The sequence below is a fragment of the Anolis carolinensis genome, chromosome 3 (genome assembly GCF_035594765.1).
Source record: "Anolis carolinensis isolate JA03-04 chromosome 3, rAnoCar3.1.pri, whole genome shotgun sequence".
In the NCBI taxonomy this organism is placed as follows: Eukaryota; Metazoa; Chordata; class Lepidosauria; order Squamata; family Dactyloidae; genus Anolis; species Anolis carolinensis.
This window is the reverse complement of record NC_085843.1, coordinates 216,112,910-216,138,837: the sequence shown is the minus strand read 5'-3', so window position 1 is coordinate 216,138,837 and position 25,928 is coordinate 216,112,910. Positions and strand designations below refer to the sequence as shown.

The following is a 25,928-nucleotide window of genomic DNA, read 5'->3' as shown; positions in this document are numbered from 1 at the left end:
GTAAGAGGGGGCTTAGAAATTATAGAGGCTTCTATGGGGCCGTGACAACTTGTCTTCAACCTGGTGAGTTTGTTTCTCTGTCCTGGACTATCTAGTTTAGCTTACACTCACTGGGCACAGAACATTTAACCACAGTCCTAGATGAAATCACTACACATGCAGAAGTAAACCCTGGCAAGATATTACAGGCAGCCTCTTCAAATAATTCTAGTAGTCTTCTCAACCAAAAACAATCAGTCATATACTTAGTGAACATGACTAACAAATGTATTAACCCATGTTGGAGGTTGAAGAGACAATGCTGGATCAATACATCTCATTAGGAGCTATCGGGAAAAAATCAGGCCTGAGGACCAAATTAATTTTTTTACTTCAAGTCTTCTTGAAGTTTCCTAATAGGATAAAGATAAAAATGTTGACTCAGTATGCAGAACTAATTACTTATCACATTCTCCAGGCCATGCCCCTGGATGATGAGGATATATACAAGTGCAAATTCCATCTACATTCCTACATAATTAGGGAACCTTCTGGTCTTTTATGAGAAGGACAGAGACCTTTCAGTATTATTGGTTTTAAGTAACTGGGAATCTGATGACCTTGCTGATCCACTGAAAAATTATTCTCTAACATCTCCATCCGTATACAAGTGCAAATTCTATCTACATTCCCATATAATTAGGGAACCTAGTAGTCTTTTGTGGGGATGATAGATACCTTTCATTATCGTTGTTTTTAAGCAACTGGGAATCTTATGATCTTGCTTATTCACTGAAAAATCATTCCTTTCTATTTTTGATGACCTCCATGGCAAAACTACAATAGGGAACCGGTGGGTAGATGGGTAGTTTAGACTCAAGGGAGTATTTCCTTATTTAAATTTTAAATAGATTGTTGTCACATTTTCAAATTCCCAACTGGAGATACTTCGGTGCCACATACAACAAAGAATGTCAGAACACCTGAGGAAACAAGGTTTGTTATTTGTTCTTTGTTCCTGTTGTCTGTCTACAAAGGGTGAACATCTGCTTACAGGCCATTACATACATGCTCAATTTGTTGAGAAAAGGATAAACTATTGTACTGTAAAGACGTATTAGAGGAATCCTGGAATCTTGCCAATGTCAGAGGTAGTGGGCCTTGAACAGGCAGAAAACAGTATAGTAAAAATCACTAAGAATGATGGATTCTATTTGAATACACAAGCATCAGCATGTTTGAACATTTCCTGTCCATTCGGATGATTGTTAAACAGCAAATTCAGGAGAAAGCTCTTGGTAGCTTGGATCAGAACTACCGTATAAAACAAAATAGTCGTGGCCCAATATCTCCTTTTTCAACTGAGAGCAACAGAATTTCCAAGCGATTGGATGCTATATGTGAACACATGAGATCCAACACAGTGCTCTGGAGCTGACATTTAATTTATTTTATATTTCCATAGTGTCAATGAAAAAAAATTGTGAGAGGAGAAAATAAAAGGGAGGGAAGCATCTTGAGTGGAATAATCACTTGAAGAGGCATCAGATTTGCAATCAAGATCTATGCCTCACAGATCTCAAAGCTAGTTTAAAAACCTGGGGCTGAGCAGTGCAAAGCAACAAGATTTTCCAAGAGCACTTGTGTATAGTGCAACGATGACAGAAAGGAAAATCATCCAAAGCAATAGTAAAAAAGAAAGACAGAAAATCTTTCCAGTTATTTCCAACAGGATAGCAATGTTGGAAACAAATATTAAATTAGAATTTCTTGTCAAAACCACCATTTGATACCTGAGTTATTCCTTGCTGTAGCAAATAATTTTATAAACAGTGATAGGGGATGGAGATGCTAGGGCAATGCTAGTTATTACAGTAAAGAGTATGAGTTATGCAGCATTTTCAGTTTTTCACCTGGACACCTGAGTTCAGTGTAGTGTCAAAACTCTTCTTGTACAGGATAGAACAGAATAACTTTATTGTCACTGTACGTGGTACAATGAAATTAATCCCCAATCACATTATATATGTACAGTTACAAAACAAAGCATCAATCCTTTCACATTGTAATAACTATTGCACAATCCCCAATGCCACATCAGTGTGAAACCATAGAGTTCAATATAATTACAGTTCCAGGGTAAAAGTATTTCTCAGCCTATTTGCCCTTGTTTTTATCACCCTGTACCATCTGCTAGATGGTAATAATTAAAACAAAGAATATCCTGGGTGAGATAGATCTTAAGTTTGCTTAAGGCAGTGGGAATTCAAAAAGGGAAGAGGGCAGTTGTGGTAACCCTCTGAAGAGCCTTCCTATCTGCCACTGTAAAATGAACAAGCCATACGCATATGCAATAGGTTAAAACACTCTCTACAGCACAATGGTAGAAAGTCACCAGCAGTTTTTCATTCAACCGTTGGTGTGATGACTCATGGGCCATGTAGTCCCGTTCCTAGTGCTGTTGTGAATGATGAAGAGGAAAACTTGGGTTTTCCACCATTTCAGCCAGAAAAGGAACTATCCCAGCCAGAAATTGAGCCTTTGCACCTGCAGGAGGCTTGTCTTCCAGAAATCTGCCAAACAAGCCCTGAGTCGAGTTCTCCCCCTTTTTCGCGCCGTAATTATTATCTCCAGCAAAAAGGAGTGCAACAAGCTAATCGCAGGAGTTTGAGAATTGCAGCAAAGCATTCAGATGATTAAGCCTGCTGCCATGAGAAATTTTAGGGAGTCATACATCTGGACACAGAGATTGACTTTCGTTTCTGATTCCCCAGAGAAGTGTTCTCTGGTGGGAAAACGAGGCCTATTTAGGTTCCTTGCTCCCGAAGGAATCTTGCGGAGTCAATTCGTCAGCTACCGGAGCAGCGTGTGTGGACAGCTACTCCTGCTTTCAAGCCTTTGTTCCTGTTCCAAGCCTTCGTTCTCAGCCTTGTTTTCTCCCCGGATCTTGCCTTGTTTTCCGGACCTCGCCAAGTAATTACCACGGATCTTGTTCTTGCTCCTCGTTTCCTTGTTGCCTTGAATCAAGCTTTGTGTGCCAAGAATCAAGTTATTTCCTAGCCTTGCTCAAGTTCATGGACTAAAGGACCTTGTCATCTCCCCTCACTTGCTTGGCAAGTGAGTGTTTCGGTTATTGGATTACAACTTTGGACCTTAATATTTCATATTGGACATTGCTTTTTTGGACTAATTTTGACCTTTCCTGAAAGGTCTACTTCTGGACTATTTCCTATACTTGTTTTTATTAACTTTATATATTTCCTTAATAAAGATATTAGATAGAATCTGGCCTCTGTGTATGGTTATTGGTGCTCTGCAGCCTGGGTCGTGACAGTTTGACTCCGCCACCCTAAGCACCAATTAACCTAGGCCAGAATGTCTACCGGAGCCGGACCGGGGGCCCAACCACTCAGTTACACCATCGACAAGGATGAAGTGGACCGCATCCGTGATAAGCTCAATGCGCAGGAGGGAGAAATAAGGGGATTGAAGGAACGCGGAATCCGTCTCCCGGCCCTGGCGCTGCCAACCAAGTTTACTGGAGAAGCTTCTAAGGTTCATGTTTTCCGTCGCCAATGCCAGGCTTATCTAGAGGCCCGTAATGCCGAGTTTCCCCAAGAAGACATCAAGGTGGCGTGGATCTACAGTCTCCTAGACGGGCCAGCGGCCAACTGGGCGACGGCACTGTTCGACCAAGACTCCCCACATCTAAGATCAGCGCAACAATTCTTGGATCACATTAAGGCGACTTGGGGGATTGAGGACAATTTGGAGGCAGCCGGCCACAAACTCCGGCGCCTCTCCCAAGGGGACAGACCCATGTCCCAGTACATAGCCGAGTTCCGAGTGTTGGCCCATAACACCGGATGGAACGATATAGCCCTCAGAGGACAATTTCGGGAGGGTCTCAACATCGAGATGCTGGAGGAAATCTCCAAGGTGGATCCTCCACACTCTCTTGAAGCACTCATTGATCAATGTTTACGAGCTGAAGTCATGATTGCCAACAGAAGACAATGGATCCGAGGCCAGAGCGGTAGGACCGGAGCGAGACCTCCCGCTCCCACCGGCGTCCAGCCGCGCCCAGTGTGGAGACCCCCGCCACCAGCCCCATACCCCAGAGGAAGCGAGGAGGTGCCGATGCAGTTGGGCAATGTGCGTCCCAGATTAGATGCCGCCGAGAAGGCCCGCCGCCAACGCCTAAATCTCTGCTGGTACTGCGGAAACGGGGGCCACTTTGCCAGAGAGTGTCCAGCCAAAGGGAAGCCCGCCGCTCGTCTGGCGGCGGCGTCCTCCACGGAGACGAAGACGTCTGAGGCGGCTGGCGCACAGCCGGCGGGGGAAGCCAGCGACCGGGCGTAGAGAGGCTCGCCAACCCGGTCAAAAAACCCACTCAAGAGCCGCCAACCGGGGTCCTATTTCTTCTAGTGGTCACCTTGTGGTCAGTAAAAAAAGGACCCGTCATGGTCCATGCCATGATAGACTCAGGAGCCACAAACAACTTCATTGACAGAGAGTATGCCGACTCTCTGGGATTACAATATTACGACTTCAAGAACGCCCGTGTGGTGCAAGCCATCGATGGCCGCCCCCTCAAGACAGGTCCAGTAAGCCAGTGGTCAGAACCCACCAGAATGTGGATAAGGGAACACATGGAAGAGATTTCCTTCTTTGTTACCGAGGTTCCCCACTTCCCTGTGATTTTGGGAATCCCATGGCTGACACTCCACGACCCAAGCATCTCCTGGTCCAACAGAGAACTGCAGTTTGCTTCAAAATATTGCCAAAACCATTGCCTTGTAGCCAAGGTATGCCATGCCACAGACGCTGAACCCATCATCACCTTGCCCAAGAAGTACTCAGAATATTGGGATGTATTCAATGAAAAAGAAGCCGAGAGACTACCCCCACATAGACCTTATGACTGTGCCATTGACTTGGTGGAGGGGGCCCCGATCCCGCGAGGACACCTCTACTCCCTGACTGAACCAGAGCAAGAAGCTCTCAGGGAGTTCTTAGAGACAAACCTCCGCAAGGGGTTTATCAGACCCTCTCAATCCCCAGCCGCTTCCCCAGTGATGTTTGTGAAAAAGAAGTCAGGGGACCTACGCTTGGTGGTGGACTATAGAGCATTGAACAATATCACTAAACGAAACCGGTATCCCCTGCCTTTGATCTCAGACCTCTTAGACCGGCTTCGAGGGGCTAAAGTTTACACCAAACTGGATCTTCGAGGAGCTTATAATCTAGTTCGCATCAGGGAAGGGGACGAGTGGAAGACTGCCTTCCAGACAAAATTCGGTTTATTCGAAACCCTGGTTATGAATTTCGGTTTATGTGGAGCTCCCGCAACGTTCCAGCATTTTGTCAACGATATCTTTCAGGATTATCTAGATCGGTTCCTGATTATCTACCTGGACGATTTTTTGGTGTTTTCTAGATCACAATCAGAACATGAGAATCACGTCAGAATGGTGTTACAACGATTGCGGGACCACGGACTTTATGCCAAGTTGGAAAAATGCGCTTTTGATCTGCAAGAGGTAGATTTCCTGGGATATCGTGTCTCGCCACTAGGGCTCACCATGGACCCGGCAAAGGTTGCAGCAGTATTGGAATGGCGGGCGCCAACCAACAAGAAAGAGGTGCAACGATTCTTGGGGTTCGCGAACTACTACCGCAAGTTCATTCCAGACTTTGCCCGCTGGTCTGACCCAATCACCAGCTGCATCCGTGGGAAACAGCCTTTCCGCTGGACAGATCAAGCAGAGAAAGGGTTCCAGCAACTAAAGAAATTATTCACGTCCCAGCCAATCCTTCAGCATCCAGACCCTGAAACCCCTTTCGTCGTGCAGGCGGACGCCTCCGATGTGGCGATTGGGGCTGTGCTCCTACAACCAGTGGGAGATCATCTCCATCCTTGTGCCTTTTATTCCCGTCAATTGACCGCACCAGAGAGAAATTACACTATTTGGGAAAAGGAACTTTTGGCCATAAAGGCAGCCTTTGAAACTTGGAGACATTGGTTAGAAGGGGCCAAATTTCCCATTGAAGTACATACTGATCATCGGAATCTAGAGCATCTAAGAACTGCCCGCAAGCTAAATCAGAGGCAACAACGCTGGGCTTTATTCTTTGAACGTTTTAACTTCCAAATTCATTATGTAACCCCAGCCCAGACCAAGCAAGCAGATGCCCTGTCACGGAAACCGGAATACGCTGCAGGGCGCAAGGAGACCTTTGAGTCCCAGCTGCTACAACCCGAGAACTTTGCCACGCTCACAGTGGGAAACACCAAATCCACTCCCATTGAATCAACTCCCTCTACTCCAGGGCCCCTTTGTGCTCAGGAAATCAGGGCTAGTCAGCAAGTAGATGCTTGGGCACAAGACCAACTTCGCCAAGGGCTACGTTTTCCCTTTTCGCTCAAGGATGGGCTACTTTGCTATAGAAATCATGTTTACATCCCCCCAGGACCGGGCAGGGAAAAAGCACTTCGTCTGTGTCATGACTGCAAGCCAGCAGGGCATTTCGGACTATTCAAAACCATGCATTTGATCCTAAGAGACTTCTGGTGGCCCAAGATCCGCAAGGATGTGGAGAAATATGTCAACACCTGCCCAGTATGCCAGCGCTCCAAGACAAGAAGGGAAAGACCCTCAGGGCTTCTACATCCCCTCCCTACCCCATCCCACCCATGGGAAATAATCTCTGCGGATTTTATCACTGATCTACCACCTTCCTGTGGATTCACCACGATCCTAGTGGTGGTGGACCTTTTTACCAAGTTAGCCCATTTCATTCCCTGTGATGGCCTTCCCACGGCCAAAGAGACTGCAGATCTATTCCTTCAACATGTTTTCAGATTACATGGATTGCCCAAGAGTTTGGTCACAGACCGTGGGTCCCAATTCACCTCTCGTTTCTGGAAAGCACTACAAAAACTATTGGGCATAGACTCTCATTTATCTTCGGCTCACCATCCCCAAACGGATGGGCAAACTGAGCGCACCAATGCCACTTTGGAACAATACCTTCGCTGTTATGTGAACTACCAGCAGGACAATTGGGTTTCCCTGTTACCGCTGTCAGAGTTTGCCTACAACAATGGGGTCCAGGCTTCAACTAAAGAAACCCCGTTCTTTGCAAACTACGGCTTCCATCCACGTTTCTTTCCTCCTGTCATCGAAACCTCAGAAGTTCCCGCAGCAGAGGACTGGCTGCAGGAACTCACAGCGGTGCAACAACTTTTGCTCCAGCAACTGGACCAAGCCAAGGAGGACTATAAACGCCACGCTGACAAACATCGCCAGCCGGGCCCCGAAATCAAGGTAGGAGACCGGGTTCTTCTGTCCACTCGCTTTTTGCCCTCCCATCGCCCTTGCCGGAAATTAGATGCCCGTTTCATTGGGCCCTACCCAGTGGTGGCGCAACTTAACCCCGTGACTTTCAAACTCCAACTTCCGCGCTCTATGCGCATTCATCCAGTGTTTCATCGCTCTCTGCTCCTTCCAGCGGAAGGTGTGCGCCCTGATGCAGACTGGCCGGCCCCCCCTCCTGTTTTGGTGGATGGGGAGGAGGAATTCGAGGTTCAGGACATTTTGGATTCTCGCTTTCACCGCCGCCGTCTACAATATCTCATTGACTGGGTGGGTTTTGGCCCCGAGGAACGTTCTTGGGAAGACGCTTCCACAGTCCATGCCCCCGATTTAACCCGCCGCTTCCATCTGACCTATCCCGCCAAGCCGCGGCCTCGCGCCTCGGGGAGAGAGCCCTATTTTGAGAGGGGGCTTGAGGAGGGGGATAGTGTGATGACTCATGGGCCATGTAGTCCCGTTCCTAGTGCTGTTGTGAATGATGAAGAGGAAAACTTGGGTTTTCCACCATTTCAGCCAGAAAAGGAACTATCCCAGCCAGAAATTGAGCCTTTGCACCTGCAGGAGGCTTGTCTTCCAGAAATCTGCCAAACAAGCCCTGAGTCGAGTTCTCCCCCTTTTTCGCGCCGTAATTATTATCTCCAGCAAAAAGGAGTGCAACAAGCTAATCGCAGGAGTTTGAGAATTGCAGCAAAGCATTCAGATGATTAAGCCTGCTGCCATGAGAAATTTTAGGGAGTCATACATCTGGACACAGAGATTGACTTTCGTTTCTGATTCCCCAGAGAAGTGTTCTCTGGTGGGAAAACGAGGCCTATTTAGGTTCCTTGCTCCCGAAGGAATCTTGCGGAGTCAATTCGTCAGCTACCGGAGCAGCGTGTGTGGACAGCTACTCCTGCTTTCAAGCCTTTGTTCCTGTTCCAAGCCTTCGTTCTCAGCCTTGTTTTCTCCCCGGATCTTGCCTTGTTTTCCGGACCTCGCCAAGTAATTACCACGGATCTTGTTCTTGCTCCTCGTTTCCTTGTTGCCTTGAATCAAGCTTTGTGTGCCAAGAATCAAGTTATTTCCTAGCCTTGCTCAAGTTCATGGACTAAAGGACCTTGTCATCTCCCCTCACTTGCTTGGCAAGTGAGTGTTTCGGTTATTGGATTACAACTTTGGACCTTAATATTTCATATTGGACATTGCTTTTTTGGACTAATTTTGACCTTTCCTGAAAGGTCTACTTCTGGACTATTTCCTATACTTGTTTTTATTAACTTTATATATTTCCTTAATAAAGATATTAGATAGAATCTGGCCTCTGTGTATGGTTATTGGTGCTCTGCAGCCTGGGTCGTGACAGTTGGTTCCGTAAAAGTTACAGATAATACAATCTCTGATGGGAACTCTTAACCAACGCTATAGTATGAACACCTCAAGTACGGTCTTCCTTAACAATGACACCAAGGAACTTAAAAATGTTCACTTGCTCCCACTTGATTTCCATTTATAACCAAAGGCTGAATTTCTGATCTACTCCTTCTGTAATCTACTATACTCTCCTTGGTCTTTTTGATGTTAAGAACCAAATTATTGTCCCCGTACCACAAGAGCAGCTGATCCACCGTAAGCAGACTCCCTTCAGAAATAAGTCCCACCACTGTTGCATCGTCAGCAAATTTAACAATGATATTACAAGTATGAGCCTTGTATTCACAAAAGCGATATAATAATAATAATAATAATAATAATAATAATAATAATAATAAATTTATTCTTATATCCCGCCCCGTCTCCCCGAGGGGACTCGGGGCGGCTCACAACAATAATAAAAACAGTGAAAGATTACACATATAGACAATTTAACCCATCCACCATTTCACTTAGGGCCTACTGCAAAGTTACACCCTCTTCTCAGGGCCTCCATTGTTTGTCCCAATGCAAATAAAAACTATTATCCACAGTTTTGTGTATCCACACAAAGGGATCTTCCACAGCTCATACTCTCTTCTGCTTTTTATGTATGACTGTCCCTTTCCCCTTTTCCTAAAACCTATACAGCACAGACCAATTCTTTGGCACCTCTTTTTCCCAAAACATTTTTCCCATCATTGGTCTGATGTAGGAGATACAATCTTTTAGAGCAATTATAGACAGGTCTGTCATCCACACTCCCACAATTTCCAAGTTGTGTACAGAAAGATCCCAGAAAGCCCCAAATGAACATGGGGTACTTTATACTGAGACCAGTAGTACAGGAGTAGGGAATATGTGATCCATGAGCAATGTGTGGGCCTTCACATCCTTTTCTGTAGCTCTTCTGGATCCAGTTCATACTCCCACTAATTCTGCCACTGAGATTTGTTAATGTGGAAGCAAGAAAAACAACAGATTCCAATTTTGCTTTCAAACATGTTTCTTTGCTTTTTGCATTCTCTCTACTTCTTGTGTTCTTTGCATTCCCTGAAGCCTTCCCGAAGCCTGAATCTGCTCATTTTTGTGTGTCAGGAGCAACTTGAGAACCTGCAAGTCACTTCTGGTGTGAGAGAATTGGCTGTCTGCAAGGACGTTGCCCAGGGGATGCCCAGATGTTTGATGGTTTACCATCCTTGTGGGAGGCTTCTCTCATGTGCCCGCATGGGGAGCTGGAGTTAACAGAGGGAGCTCACCCACTCTTCCTGGATTAAAACCGCCGACCTATCAGTCAAGCAGTCTTGCCGGCACAAAAGTTTAACCCACTGCACCACCAGGTATTCCTAATCTACTCATAAACAAGGTGTAAGCAGATCAAATTCCTTGCTTAATACAAAACAATAGCTTTAAATTGAAAATGTTGTTTTTCTTGATGCTACATCAACATATGTTTGAGGCAAGACAGTATGGCTTCCTAAAGATCTGAGGAGTAGTAAATGGTTCCTAGAATCATGGTAGTTGCCCAATTCTGCACTAGTTTTTCTACCCCAGTACTGTCTAGTCTGTCAGCAATTCTCACAAGTATTGTCTAAAAAACCTCTCAAGACCTGCTGTCCAAGTTCTTCACAACTGAAGGTTTTAGAATTTAAACTGGAACATTATAGTACATGTGATGCTACTAAACAATAACCCTTGGCCAACATTTTCCAAATTATGCACCTCCTGTATTTTACTGCATCACTGTCACTAACATAACATTTCAGACAACTCCAAGTTTTAAGTGTGCCCGTCCAAGACCAATGTTTGACAGACTGTCAAGACCTCTGCAATCCCTTTGAAAATTAAAATGTGTCAGTGTGAAAGGTACTGTCAGACGAACCAACACAGGGACGTAGATTATCCTGGTTTTTTTTATAAGGTAACATTTAAATGTAAAGGTCTTCCAGAATTTAATGTGACATAAACTTTAATGAATCACAAACTATTTTGTCAGATGTATGAAAAGTTATTTCCAGCTGTCAAAAAATAAATAAACATGAGTACAGTGAGAAAGGAGATGGGGGACAAGGAAGAACAGGGAACTGTTGGTTGTGTACCATCAACCTGTGTGCCTTCAGTTTGTTGTGGATGGGTTGTTTACAGTTTATGGGAGTTTCTTGTCCCAGATGGTGGAGTTACAATTATCATAATCTGAGATTGAAACAGTATAACCCCTAAGGTTATCCAATGAGAGATATTGTCCAAGTCATACTTTCTCAGTCTCAGAGGAAGACAATTGTGACCCCCCTCCCCAACAAATCTTGCCAACAAAATCCTATAATAAATTCAACTTAGGGTCACCATAAATTGGAAGACACGCAAAAACATTACTGCTGATTTCACATACCAAAAAGAATAAGAGGCCCTTTATATGTCTAGTGACAATGTTACATCAATGAATACTCCAAAACTACAATTTTGATAATTTAAAGCAGCGATAAGTAACTGGGCCTCCTCCATTATTCTAGACTGTGTCTACCATATTCCATAAACTACAGCCTGGGTTCACAGTGGTTGCAACCTATTTTTATTTACAGTATTCATATTTCACCCTTCTCACCCCTAAGAGGACTCAGAGTGGATCACAGAACACATATCCAGCAAACATTCAACGTCGATTAGATGAAGACAGGACAGCATATATATAAGCTTTCCATCTTTCGGCATCTTTTTGGAGGCTGTGCTCGGTTCCATCCACAGGGGGGTGCTGTCACCCCTTCTTACTGCCAAAGAGCATTTGTAAACTTTTCCCTCCTTTTTTGATTGTGCAGCGTGCTTTATTTTTTTTAATACCACACAGCTTCAACACAGTACCTATATATCTACTTACATTACTGTTTTCAATCTGCTAGGTGGGCAGAAGCTGGGCTGAATGGCTGGGTGATCACCCCAATCCGAGCTTTGAACTGACAATCTTTGGGAACTGTGTTTTGAAAAGGAAACCTCTTTGAGGAAATATAGGTAAAGCCTTCGAGAAAGAAACGGCTGAGGCCTATATTTGTGAGCTCTATAGTTTAGAGCACTACTGTTTAAATCCCAGGAGAAGTAAATTGTCCTGTTTGTGTTTTCTTGGTGAAGGAAAATATTTAAACATAAACCAAGTTATATGAACATCCTTTGAAGAGAAAAGCATAAGCCTTTAATGAAACTGTTAAGAACCTTTACTGTTCAACATTAATGAAACCATCACACATATTTACTGTTCAAACTACAAATAAACAACAATTTCTTGTTTCTCCTCACATAAAGTGTCACGTGTGTCTCTCTCTAGAAGAGGCTCCTGAATAAAGCATTGGTAGGAGTAGCAAGTGCAAATCCTCTACATTTTGGTGGCAGCAAAAATAAAAGTCTCTGCAATTCTGGCAATTTGAAAAATCCTCCCTATTGTATATTGTTGAAACTCTCCAATACTCCATATAGTTCAATTAAACTATGCAGCTTATCTTTTAAATGTGAAGGAGCATAGAGGATCAGATGGAGTTGACAGGGCTCCAAAACACTACTTCCAAGAAGTCAAGTAGAAATCTCTGTGGTTTATGCGACAAAACTGACAGCAAGTGGGAAAAGAGCCACTGTTTCCAATTTTCAACTCAAGAAGGACATTGCAGCCAATGGAATGTAAAACCACCCAAAAGGACAAAGGAATTTAAATGGAATGCATCTACCCTGTAGAATTAATGCAGTTTGGCACCATTAAAGCTCATTGCATTTTTTTAAAATCACACTGACATTTTTGTTCAGCTCAACTTCCATATCAGGGTCTAATTCACATCTATACTGATGTACGTACATACTATTCCTAATGTATGGTTTCACACATTTCCTCCTAGGGGTTTGCAAATGTATACATTTTATACATTTCCCTATTAATTAAAATTTGTCAGTATAGTACACATTTTCTAACTTTACTTGTTTTTAGTACTGTGAATTTCTAGCTGAGTGCATTTTTATAAAGAATTTTGTTTTTATTTTAAAAGATCCAATACTTGCAGTCTCCTCCCAATAATAGGACATTGGAAGATGAATGCGTGTTCTTCTTAACTGTGCCAGAGACTAAAACATGGCTCAATTTGTTTTTAAAAACTTAATTAAAACTATTTATTTTGTTTACTTAAGAAAATCTCTGTACCACATTTAAAAAAAAAGAAGCCCTAATGATTTCAGAAGCATAAGTAATGCAAAATGGGGAAAGCAGAGAAAATGAAGAAGATTTATTAAGTATTGAAGAAGTGGGTTAATTACTATATTACCATAAAAATATCGAGGCTGAACAGTCAACATAATACACACTGGTAACACTAAGAGAAGAAAAAACACTGAATATTTCCCAGAAAGTTATATAGCCACAAACAGACAGAAAGCTCCATGGCATCTCTGACTCAAAGACGACAAACAGAACCACCTAGGAGCTTGATAAGAAATTGGGGACAATGTTGTAAAGGACTAATTGGTAGCATTATGGTAAAGTGGGGGGGGGGGGTGTCTACTGATGGCTTTATTCAAGTAGGAGTTTTCACAAGACAGAAGCAAATGACTTGTCATAATTCCCTTGGCCATTATCAGCATTTCTACAGCTTTCTTCTGCTCCAAAAGACCAATTAAGGGGCAGGTACTAGGTTAACAAGTATGTCTTCTGGTGACAGCAAGCTCCTCATGGATGCCAGGTGCTTGAGAGATATTTCTGACATATCATTGACCTTGCAAATGCACTGCAGTCTGGAACGGAAGGATAGAATTAATAGCAGCCTCCAGCAGTTTCCAAAACTTTAATGAGCAATTAAGAAGGTTATGTAAAGAAGCACTGCACCTTTAGCTTCCAAGTCATGCATGAAAGTAACTTAGTCCGCAAAAAGTAAGCCTACATTTTCCCCCTTCTCATCCATAAGCCTCTTCTTGTCAAGTTCCAAAAAGAAGCAGGGCACAGATTCTCAGGATGGGAAGAAACAATACTTTTGGAACTCCAATTCTCAAGCTTCAGACTTGTTTGCGGTTCTTTCGTTTATGCTACCATGAAATGACATATGCATAATGCTATTCTCGTTCTCTGAGTCTAGAGGCCCCATAATAGCCCTTGAATCTCCATTCAATTCAGAGATGAGTGAAGTTTGTGGAAGGTGCCATCAATGGTGTCAACAAGTAGGGTCTTTTGACCCACACTGTTATTCTTTTCTTAAAGGATTGAGAAAGGTGAGACCTCCCAGATGTTGTTGGCAATATCTCTGAAGACTCATCGCCATTTGGTTATGCTGGATAATCAGAACTGCAATGCAATAATATCTGAGGACTACATGTTTCTTAGCTCTGAAAGATACCTTCATTATGAGAGGTAAGATGTGTAGTTTACACTTCAGTGAATGAGTTATTCTATTATACCCTGCCAATGAATGTTCAGGGTCAGACAGATTTGGGTAGGAACCAGCAATGAAAGTCTTGGGTTTTTAAGTTAACAAGTTGAATTTTGGCATAATAACAAAAGTACATTTTGACATTCAAAAGCATCAAGTTCTCTCTTTCCCACTTCATTTTCAAATTCCTTGTTTATTTCAAACGGGAGGGGCATTAGAAATGTTTTAGAAATTGTTCCTTGAAAGCAAAATGCCTCTTCCTTAATTAACAGATCCTAACTTGCTGATTGAAATATTACAGCATAGATAGACTCCAAAGTCCACAACAGATTACATTTCTACTTAGTACTCTTTTCCTCCAATTTTGTGAATGGGAATTTGCCATTATTGGAGAACTGGGACATAAACTCATCTACCCCACAAACAGAGCACTTGATTATTTTAAAAACATCTGAAATGGGAAAATGTCACACAAGGGGAGGTCACATGTTTTCTGAACTGAAGTATGTGTTCAGCAAAAGCAGAAAAAAATGTCAGAATACCTGTTTACTGTGATGTAATATCTGAGATATAAGATAAAAATGTGGAAATCTGTCTCATAAAACTGGCTCACTGCACAAGCTGCTATTATGTAAAGCACAGCAGTAAAATACAATGCGTTGCTAAGAAATTCAAGCGAGCAACCCATTTTACAAGACTCCAGTGTGAAAGCACAACTAACATTATAAGAGCACTCTGAAAAATCCAGCACTAATTAAACCAATTACTGCAGATTAAATCCTCTATTGGTCTTAGACTGTCATTTTACAAAGAGAAAAATGATGATGGTTTAGCTCATAAATGAAAAGAATAAATATATTTGCAGTAGTCCAACAATATTAAACCATCTTTGGATGTGCATACAGAACGTAACTATAGCAATCTGATACCACTTAAGTGCCATGGCATCTTCCTAGGGAAGATGCCATGATTAGATGCCAGAGATTAGAAATCTCTGTCAGAGAGCAATAATGTTGTAGGGTTGTTGTATGTTTTCCGGGCTGTATGGCCATGTTCCAGAAGTATTCTCTCCTGATGTTTTGCCCACATCTATGGCAGGCATCCTCAGAGGTTGTGAGGTATGGAGAAACTAAGCAAGGAAGGTTTGTATATATCTGTGGAACATCCAGGGTGAGATAAGAACTCTTGTCAGTTGGAGGCCAGTGTGAATGTTGTAGTTAATCACCTTAATTAGCATTGCTTAGTTTCTCCATACCTCACAACCTCTGAGGGTGCCTGCCATAGATGTGGGTGAAACATCAGTAGAGAATACTTCTGAAACATGGCCATACAGCCCGGAAAACATCCAACAACCCTGTGATCCCGGACATGAAAGCCTTCGACAACACAATAATGTTGTAGTTCAAGGACAGATTGTTTACTTGTAACAATAGTTCTTTGTGCAGTCACCTATAAACTCACATAAATGGTGCAATAACTCATCTGTATGAGTCATAGAGATAAAGAGGAAGAAATTTTAAGTCCCCCACCACTGCACAATTAAGCTACAGGAAAGGAAATTCCATCTGAACATCAGGAAGAACTTCCTAACTATGCCAGCTGTTCAGCAGTGGAACTCTCTGCCTCAGAGTGTGGTGGAGGCTCCTTCTTTGGAGGCAGAGGCTGGATGGCCATCTGTCAGGGGTACTTTGAATGTAATTTTCCTGCTTCTTGGCAGGGGTTTAAATTGGATGGCCCATGAGGTCTCTTCCAGCTATATGAGTCTATGATTCTAAGCTGGTATCAAGACGGTTATAACTGTGTGGCTATGTCTTTTAACATTTCTTTCACATCCAAAAACTGGATTAGTCATAGGAATCTTGGCCTCTAGTTGAGTTCTCTACTGTCTCTCATAGCTTGAAATAAAGCAACATAGTGTAATCATAAATGTTTTTAATAGATAACTTGAGATATATTACCACTTAAACTGCAATGGTTAGGTCATTTTGCTCTTCCTCTGTTTCTCTTTTCCTCTGCCCAGCTTTGCCATTCCCCTCTTCACTCTGGTACCATTTGTGTCTCCTAAAAATCTGTTCAAGAAGCTAGGAAACCCTGTGGTGTCACTGAAAAATGGGGGAATCCCGGGATCAATAGCCTTCATTGGATGGAAATAATATTTTCATTTGTAGAAGTCTGAATCTTACTATATTTTCCATTCTAGAAACTCTACCTTCCAACAAAATAATTTCCGAACTGACTTACTTACTAGTTTATAACCTTGGGAAATATATTTCAGGGGAAAATGATTATCTATAGGTATTATGAAACACCTTTACCCATTCACATCCCCTCTCAAGATTGACCCTGTTATAAGACTCCCCTGACTTCAGTACACAACTATTTCCATGTTGAATGTGTTGTCAAAGGCTTTCATGGCTGGAATCACAGAGTTGTTGTGTGTTTTCCGGGCTGTGTGGCCATGTTCTAGAAGCATTCTCTTCTGACGTTTCGCCCACATCTATGGCAGACATCCTCAGAGGTATATACCTCACAATCTCTGAGAATGCCTGCCATAGATGTGGGCGAAACGTCAGGAGAGAATGCTTCTGAAACATGGCCATACAGCCCGGAAAACACATAACAACCCTATTTCTATGTTGTCTCCTTAAACATGCTAAAACTGAACACAGGGCTTCAGGGTAGATGTACTGAAGGCAAGGTAATTATCCAGCAGATTTGATTCAATATCTTCTACTAACATATGGAAATGTTTTTTACTTTGACTAATACAATTCATGGAAACATAATCATCTTTACACAGCATCCTGAGCTGAGCTAGTATATACTTGATTACATTTCTCAAAAAAGAAGCAGATTAATCTCAGACAATTATGAGCTATGTTGTACATGACAGCCCATTTTAATTAACAAAAATAGCATTGAATTATGACAATCATATATTGCCTGAAATTTGATTAGCATATGCTCTTTTTGGCCCTGTGAGACTTATAATTATCTTAAGTGAATATTGATTTAGATGTAAACCATAGGTCACACAAAACTAATATAGATTTCTGTAAAAAAAACAACCCTGCTCAGCTACTTTCAGCTTGACACATCCCTTTAAGTATAATATCTCAGGATGGGAAAGAAGTTCATGGAACCTATGGACTAATGGGGCAAATTGGCAACTGTCTGCAGGGACTCTTGACATTTGGGATCAGACCAAAGGACTCTAAGCAAACTAAATTTTTTAAAAAAGACCTTATTAATTTCACCAAAAACAAATCTATATCATGATACAATGTCACTCATTTAAGAGACTATCTACCCTATAGAATTAATGCAGTTTGATACCAATTTAACTGCCATAGCTCTTGCTGTGGAATAATTTGTAAGGCACCAGCACAATTTGGCAGACAAGGCTAAAGGCATTATAAAACTACAACTCGCATGATTCCTTGGCACTGAGACATGCAGTGTTGTCAAACTGCATTAATTCCACAGTGTAGATGCACCCTTACTTTCAACCCTTCTCTCTTCATTTCTCATTCAAGTATTCATGCTACTCCCAGCATCATTCTGAATATTGTTCTGTTAATCTAAATGGAAGCACCTGCATTAAGTTACTTTTTAAAAGTGTGCAGAGAGAGACACACATCCATCGACACAACTCAATTCCAAGCATACAGAAAGTCTTTCTAGATCACATAACTAACCTCAAGTTTGAGGATGTCATGCTGAAGTTTGCGTTGGAATTCCAGGAAGTGGGAGATTGTCAGTTTGCCCTTCAGATCGGCTCCAAAAAAGTATGTCGTCAATGCAGAGTTGAAGCCAGTCTTTAAGGTGTTCCCAGTGGTTGAACGGTCCCTATGGCGCATACCCATGCTTGTCTGGGAGCGGATGATGCTCTGAACCTAATCAATTGCAAAAGAAGAAAAAATAGCTGTAACATGGCACAATGTATCACATTTCACCATAATTTATAAACCATGATGTGGCAGTTATGGCCTTCCTGGATAGAGATAACCCACCCAGAGTAGTTCATACACCCAAAACTTTGTGATTAGATTACTGTAATGTATTCTATGTGGAATTGCTCTTGACATTATTTTTAGGAGCTGCAGCTAGTACAAAATGTAGTGGCAACACTGATGATTGGAGTATCATACAGACATTATATAAGGGTAGTCTTAAAAGAATGGCAACTGGTGCCAATACATATTCCACTGTGAATACATATTCCACTGTGAATTCAAATTGATTGTGATGACATTTAAAGCCCTTAGTGACTTGAGACCTCAATACTGGAGGAGCCACAACTCCCTATATGTGTCTGAATGAGAACTGAAGTCCACTGGGGAAATCAGCCTCTGTGTCCCACCAGTGAAAATAAGGAAGACGGCCTCCTCCTTCTCCTCTTAAGTAATTCATTATTTATATTTCTTTTGATCCTGTCTTTTCTCCAGTATAGGATTCAAAGCAGTATACAGCAGATTAAAAATACAAACAATCCATAGTTAAAATTTATAAAACACAAAAATAAAACTATCAAAGAATTAAACCAGCTAAAAACATAAACCATTAAAAAGTAGTAGAACAAAATAGCAGATAGTCTAGTATAACTATTTTGAGTAAAACCACTTTTGATATCTTGGTCTAATGGCCATGGCTGACTAGGATAGCCAGGTTGAATAGAGCCTTTTAAAATGTAATCCCTAACAGATTGTGGAACAAGATAAGATACTGATATCACTCTTTCATTACTTTCCAAATGTCAAACTTTTCAGCTACCCCTTTTCACTACTGCCTTGCCAGTGAGAACTGAGTGTGGGCACACAAAAGTGCTGGCAACAAGAACAAATCAGGAGGCTCTTTCAAACTGGCAACCCTAGCTGGCATTGAAAAGATCTTTTTTTCTGAAAATTAGATTGGTGAAAATTAGATTGGTGGGGAAGAGAACATATAGGAATATCTCAGGGCCCTTCCACACAGCCATATAACCCAGGATATCAAGGCGATAATCCACAATATCTGTTTTGAACTGGGTTATCTGAGTCTACACTGCCATATAATCCACTTCAATGTAGATTTTATATAGCTGTGTGGAAGAGGCCTCACTTAGCAAAGCCTCTGACAAGGATGTTCCTTTTTACTAAGTATTTTTATGCTTGCCTCCTTTTTCTCCTTGTCCTCTATTTAGTTGAAAAGTTTTTAGAAGCACTGGCATTGGAAAGATAGAGAAAAAGGAATGGAAAATCACAAACTTTTAATATTGGTTTGCAGCATGTGTCTAGTGAAAATGCAATGAAATATGAATTGGGAAAGAATGGGATTCTACTCTAGTCAAACCTGCTGTAGTTGTATGTGCTAGCCTACAGCGGGGAAGGTAAACAGCAGCTGCCTCCAGGATCCCTTATTCAATTGGCAGGAAGAGCAAAACAGAAAGACGTGGAAGAGAAATAAGCCTACCTCACCAGCTATCTCCAGCATGCTAAAAATCATAGATATGTACGTTTAGCTACTGGAATGGCAATGATAAGAGATGTGGAAATTGTTAAAAAAAGAATGTCGGGGGGGGGGGCAACTCTAGATGCATTTGAAATAGGTTTACATGTGGTCTCCAGAAGATTTCTGTCTCTGGTATCAAATTTTATGTTAAAGGTGAAATGTCCAGGAAAACTGAGGTATATCTGTATTTTGCTGCACAAATGAGCCTCCTCCCATCTGATCAGCCTACAAAATAAGCTTGGATATCGTGGCTCAAAGGATTTCACAGTGATGCACACTACAGAACTGCATACAAATATATGCATTTACATATTTATGCTATTGTTGCAAATGTATCATGGGGTTTTACTGACATTTGTCCAAAGGGGAGTTTGCCATTTGTCTTCCTTCGATCCTGAGAGAACGTAACCTGCTCAAAATCACACTATTTGAGTTTCCATGGCTGAGCAGGGAAGGATTTGGACCCTGCTTTCCAGAGTCACAGTACAAATCTCAAACCACTAATCATGTTGGATCTGCGCAATTACAAATGCAAGTTAAAATATAAAAAGTGATGTTAATAAAGCTGGTGATCTGAGTGATGGATTAGGACTTCAAGAAACCAGGATTCAAAGCCCAGCGGGTGACCTCTCTGAGCCACAGAGAAAGGCAATGGCAAACCTCCCCTGTATAAGTAACACAGGCCACCCCAAATGTCTTGGCATCTTGATTTTTAGGCCTGTTCCTGGAGTTATTTGGGGTGCTGATTCAGAAAACTGCATTGGATAGATCACATCATATCTAATTTCTTAGATATGGTTATCATGGTTCTCTATAGGTGAATAGAATGCAACTGGTAGATACCGTATGTTTTGTATCTCAAAACCTTGAACTAACAGGGAAACACTGGGCCCATTTTTGGAATCAGCAGGTCACATACACCCAGAAACAGGGCTAACATTTGAGGCAACAAAATGTGTGTTGGCCAGCATAATTCTTCCCAAGGGCAGGGTTACTGTAAACTGAAGTTGACTTGAAGGCACAGAAGTACAATCACTTGAAATGTACATGAAACCTCCTTTGTTTCATGAATGAAACTGTGGACTGATCATTTACCATGCTTTGATTAAAGTATGGGAAGACCAGCAATGACCTCACAAGTATGACTTTAATAATAATAATAAAACTTTATTTATACCCCACCACCATCTCCCCGCGGATTTAAGCTGGATTTGCCAACTGACTATTTTAGAAGATGTTGTCCTAGGAAGACCATGGCTGTGTCTGAACTTACTGGGGGAAAATCCAATTTAAAAGGCTCCAGATTTGCTCTGATGCAACTTCAGGAGCCTTTTGGCCATCCAAACAGGGAGCCATGCTGAGGATGAATTGAGGCTGCCACTGATGCCTTGTCGCCAGATAGTAGCTCACTTTCAGAAGCTTCCTGGTAACATCACATTTCTGGTACCATAGCTTGGTACCCAATATAACATCACCAAAAATGTGGAATTGCCAAAAAGCCTCTTAGAGAGCTACTTGCTGGCAACAAGACGACAGCAAATTTGTTGGCAGTGTGGATATTGGGCCAGGCCAGATTACCCCGATCCAGCTGTCTACACCTCCAACGTTGTGGGATCACTCGAGAGCTTCCAAAAAGTTCTGGAATAAACCCTATGTTCTGCTATCACAGAACAACAGTTGGATGCAGTGGGTATGTTGTGAATCCAAAATCCAACCCATGCTTCATGTAGACTAACTGCAGCAACTGAACAGTATTTTCAAATTATTTTGGGTTGTTGTATGTTTTCCGGGCTGTATGGCCATGTTCCAGAAGTATTCTCTCCTGATGTACCTCAAAACCTCTGAGGATGCCTGCCACAGATGTGGGCGAAACGTCAGGAGAGAATACTTCTGGAACATGGCCATACAGCCCAGAAAACATACAACAACCCTGTGATCCCAGCCATGAAAGCCTTCGACAACACATCAAATTATTTTGGCTGTGCTTTCCCAGAGTTAAGAGGGAAAAGTAGCAGTATCTCAACGCAAAGTTAAAAGTTCAGTTGTATCTGCATTATTATATGAAGAAAAGGCATGTTGAAAAACAACTGTTCATCATCTTCTCCCATCAACCCAGTTCATCCATCAAAACTACACATTAGTGTAGTTTTGATGGATGAACTAGGCTGAATAGATGTTGAGAGTAGCACACTACTCTCAACATCCATTCAAGGACCATGAACAGACATCGCAGAGATCAAGAAAGGACTAACCTCTGGATCAGTTGCCTTTTGGGACTACTACGCATAGAATATCCATATCAGCTTCGCCAGGAGCTGTGGCAGCTGGGGAATTCTAAGAGATGTAGTAAAGCAAAACGCTCTGTGACCGAGCAGCTTTCCTAGCTAAAGTTTATTCTTCTAGTGATATTTTTTTTTTTAAAAAAAAATCTGTCTGTCTTGAGAGTGGGAAAAGCTTTCTGGTCCAATTTCAATTTGGGAAGTGACAACATTTTAATAATTAATAGATGGGGGCCCAAGGGCATGGAAGTTAAAATAATTGGGCAAGGTGTAAATCTTACCACTCTGCTCTAGTTCAACCAGTTTCAGGTATGCACATTCTGCCCTGTCCCCATTGGTCAGTCCCCACAGAATTGGTTTGAAGGCACATAAACAAAAACTGTTCCCTGTGAAACTTAGAGTGCTGCAAGTGAGAGTGCATTCCCTTATAAAACATCCACAGACTTTTAAAATAGCTTCTTATCTGTAATCAGAAGATTAGCTTATCAAAGTGTGGGGATGGGGCAAACACAATTGCTCAGTCCAGATGGGGAACGTCTACACAGAAGATTATGCTTGCAGAGAAGAACAATTCACAATATGCACATGCCAGTTATGTTTATTCTCTAACCAAAGGAAAAGGTACTAGTCTTATGCATTTGTATGGAATTGCTCCCCATTTCTGTTTGTCCCATTTGAATGGTCCCGTTTCTGTTTCCGGCTGCTGCATCTGAAAACGGGCACCTACACAAATGAGCTTTTCCACCCAATGTCTGAAAAAAACGAAGATTATTGGACCTTAGGAGGCAAAGCACCAAGGTCTACATTTTAGCAGGTCCGATGCCTGGCTGTAGGCCCTGCCTGCTGGGCCTACAATTATCAAGTGCTCGGCATTTGAATGTAGGCCCTTCGAGCCAGGCCTACGAGCGTCAAGCACTCGGCTGTAGGCCCTGGGCTTATGAGCATTGAGTGCTCGGCGCTCAACTGCAAGCCCTGCGAGCCAGGCCTACAAGCGTTGAGCACAACACTTGGCTGTAGGCCCTGTCAGCCAGAGCCTACAGCCAGAGTGTAAAAAAATCAGCTGACCAAATGGCCACCATTCCCCCCTTTTTTCCATTTCACTGCTCTTTCCATTCCAGAGGGGGTTGTACCATTCTGTGCCATCTAAATGGATGGGAAAGTACAAATATACGAAAAAAAAACAGAAGAAACAGTATTCGGCCCCAACTCTAAAAGCTACACACCTACTACTAAAACGTGTCCGCTATTTTACTGACTGCAGTCTGTTTTTTTCATAGTAGGGAAACTCAAATGGAGACTTGGTAGGTTTAAATAATCAAATAACATTGATTTTAAGATTCATTAAAAAGGCACACCATGCTATATTCTCCCAGTGATAACTTGAATGGTGTATTTTGATATTGAATGTCATTAAATCATCTGAGGAGATTGTAATATTGGAAATGGAAGACCCAATGAAAACACAGGTTTATCTGCCTTGCATTTTCATTTATCATCTTTTTGAAAACATCATCTTTAACAATGCTACTGCATTTCCCTGGTCCCCCCAAATGTTTTTTTAAAATAATAATTTATATAAAAAGAAATAAAAGAGGAGCTGTCATAACTAGAACACTGGAGAATAAATACTTATATACATTGAGATCAGAACTCAAAATATTGAAAGTCTGGTCATCATTGTTCAAAAACACCTCTTGCAAAGGTAGTTCATTCTTCTGCTTAGCCCTTGTTGTGTTGATGTGCCTTCAAACCAATTTCAACTCAAAGTAGAGAAAGCAAACACTTTAAAAAGAAAACACTGGTACATCTCTATTGTGGAATTAATGCACATGGACACTTTAACTACCATGGATCCTTGGGAGTTGAAATTTTATAAGCCTTCTCTGTCAGAGAATGCCAGTGTCTGTCCAAACTATAAGTCCCAGGATCCTATAGCATTGATACATGTCTGTTAAAGTAGTGTTATACAGTAGATACATCCTATATAGCATTTTGATACACCTTAATCAGATAGTTGAGACTATGCATGGCCTTTTGTAGAATACATACGGACACAAAATCAGGATTGTGCTTTTAGCATTCCCATTTGCTATCTCTGGGTATGAAAGCTGGATAATGAAGAAAGCTGGCAGGAAGAGAATCAATTCATGTGTAATAAGGTGCTGGAAACAGAATTCTATAAACTGCCAAAATAACCACTAAATGAGTCCAAGAGTAAATCAAGCCTAAACTATTTCTGGTAGCCAAATGACCACATGGAATATATTTCACATTGGACACATCATGAGATGGAATTAATAATTAGAAAAGATAATAACTCTTGTTAAAGTAGAAAGAAGGCTGCAGAAAATGAAGAAAGTCTGCATTAGAGATAAATTGATAAAGTCAAGGAAGCCACAACCCCAAATTTTGGAAAATGGCATTCATAACCTTTGGGAAAACACCATTTGGAGATCATAACTTTTTAGAAAGACATGACCTTTCAGAAAAGAGCTGAAAACCCTTTAGAGTAGAATCTTCTCTTGTGATATATAACCAGATATAATTGTGTAAGGCAATGGTTTCAGTTGTTAAGACTGAATAACCTGTTATCTCTAATCTGTTAGGAAAACAGAGATTTGCCAGGAGAGCTTTATAAGTGTTTTCCAGTGCCTATACACATACACACTCCCATAAAACAACTTTATTTATATCATGTACTCAAGATTTAAAAATGAAGTAGACTTTGATAAAAATAACATATTTGATTTACTCACAACCTTCATGTGTTCAGCATACACAGGCACAAAATTTATCAGTCCAGTTTCAGATATGTTTGAGATAATTCTCTGTGCCATTCAGCCAGGACATCTCTCTTATAACAAAACAGCTATTAACAGGTTACATAGTCAAAAGGGGAAAGAGGAATAGCATGTGGTCGGCAGTCCCTTTTACAACTTCTCAAGAACCATAGAGTAAAGGAAGCTGCATACCAGAACATATATACAAACAGTAAGAACAGGATCATAGATAAACATTACTAGAGAAGGCTTGAAGAGGGTTGTCATTTCCAACACCAAATGTCAGACCTGATCAAGGGTGTTAGTAACAGGATTTCTTGGTGGTCTTACATTCATAGGTTTGCCATAAGTCAAAGCTGACTTGACGGCAACTGACAACAACAAAAAATATATTATTGTACCAAATATGAGTCCCAAACTGTGGGGCCCTATCTAGTGATGGACAGAGCCTCATTAATTCCTTTATTTATTATTTACACTTTGATCCACTTGTATATTCAGTTTATATTTTTAACTGCTTATTATTGCTCAGTTTAACAGCAACCCAAAAGAGAAAATAAAGGCCTAAATTATTCATCCTAGTCACATAGCATTTTCTCTGACTGGGACACAGCATGATATGAATTTCAGGGCTCAGGCAATCAACACTCAAACTAGGTATCAAAAATTAGGAAATCTCTGCTACACACTCTTAGGCTGTGATCTTTTGCATAGACCTAGTTCAAAGTAACAAGATCAAATTAATGATGAATGGATAAGTTCTTAAAGTGCTGCTCTGTAGAATACTTGTAATTATTTTGTTGCTTTTGAAGATACATTGAAGAGAAACATAAAAAGAACATAGTATCTGCTTCTATGTATATGTATCTATCCAGCTTACAAACACACATAAAGAACAGGAATCATGTAGCATCTTAAATCCTCTTGTCTACTAAATCAAAGCTTCTTAAACTGTGGGGCTTGATCACAAATGATCCTCTCAATGTTGGGGTTCTGAAAAAATTGGCAACATTAAAAGTTTTCTGAATGTCACTTAGTTTTAGACATTTACATGACTCTGTTGTACAGTGTTCGCAGTGGATTCTAGAGAAGATGCTTCAAGTTGCACTTCATAAAAAGGAAAATAACATCTGAAAAATCTAGAGGACCAAAGGTTGTAAACCACTGCCCTAAATTCATCAGATCCCATCTGATCTTGGAAGCTGAGTAGTGTCAGCTCTAGTTACTAACTGGATGGCATGTCAG

General features: G+C 41.4%; 1 protein-coding gene across 2 annotated transcripts in view; it reads right to left on the bottom strand.

The window, feature by feature from the left end:
* micu1 (mitochondrial calcium uptake 1) overlaps positions 1–25,928 on the bottom strand; it is a 202,469-nt gene that overhangs the window by 69,333 nt on the left and 107,208 nt on the right. For both annotated transcript variants that reach the window (XR_010004610.1, XM_008106670.3), the window contains exon 8: positions 17,833–18,030. Coding sequence is in view for 1 of the 2 variants with exons in the window: in XM_008106670.3 (XP_008104877.1) it covers positions 17,833–18,030 (198 nt within the window). In the remaining variant the exon portion in view is untranslated. The remainder of the gene's footprint in view (positions 1–17,832; positions 18,031–25,928) is intronic.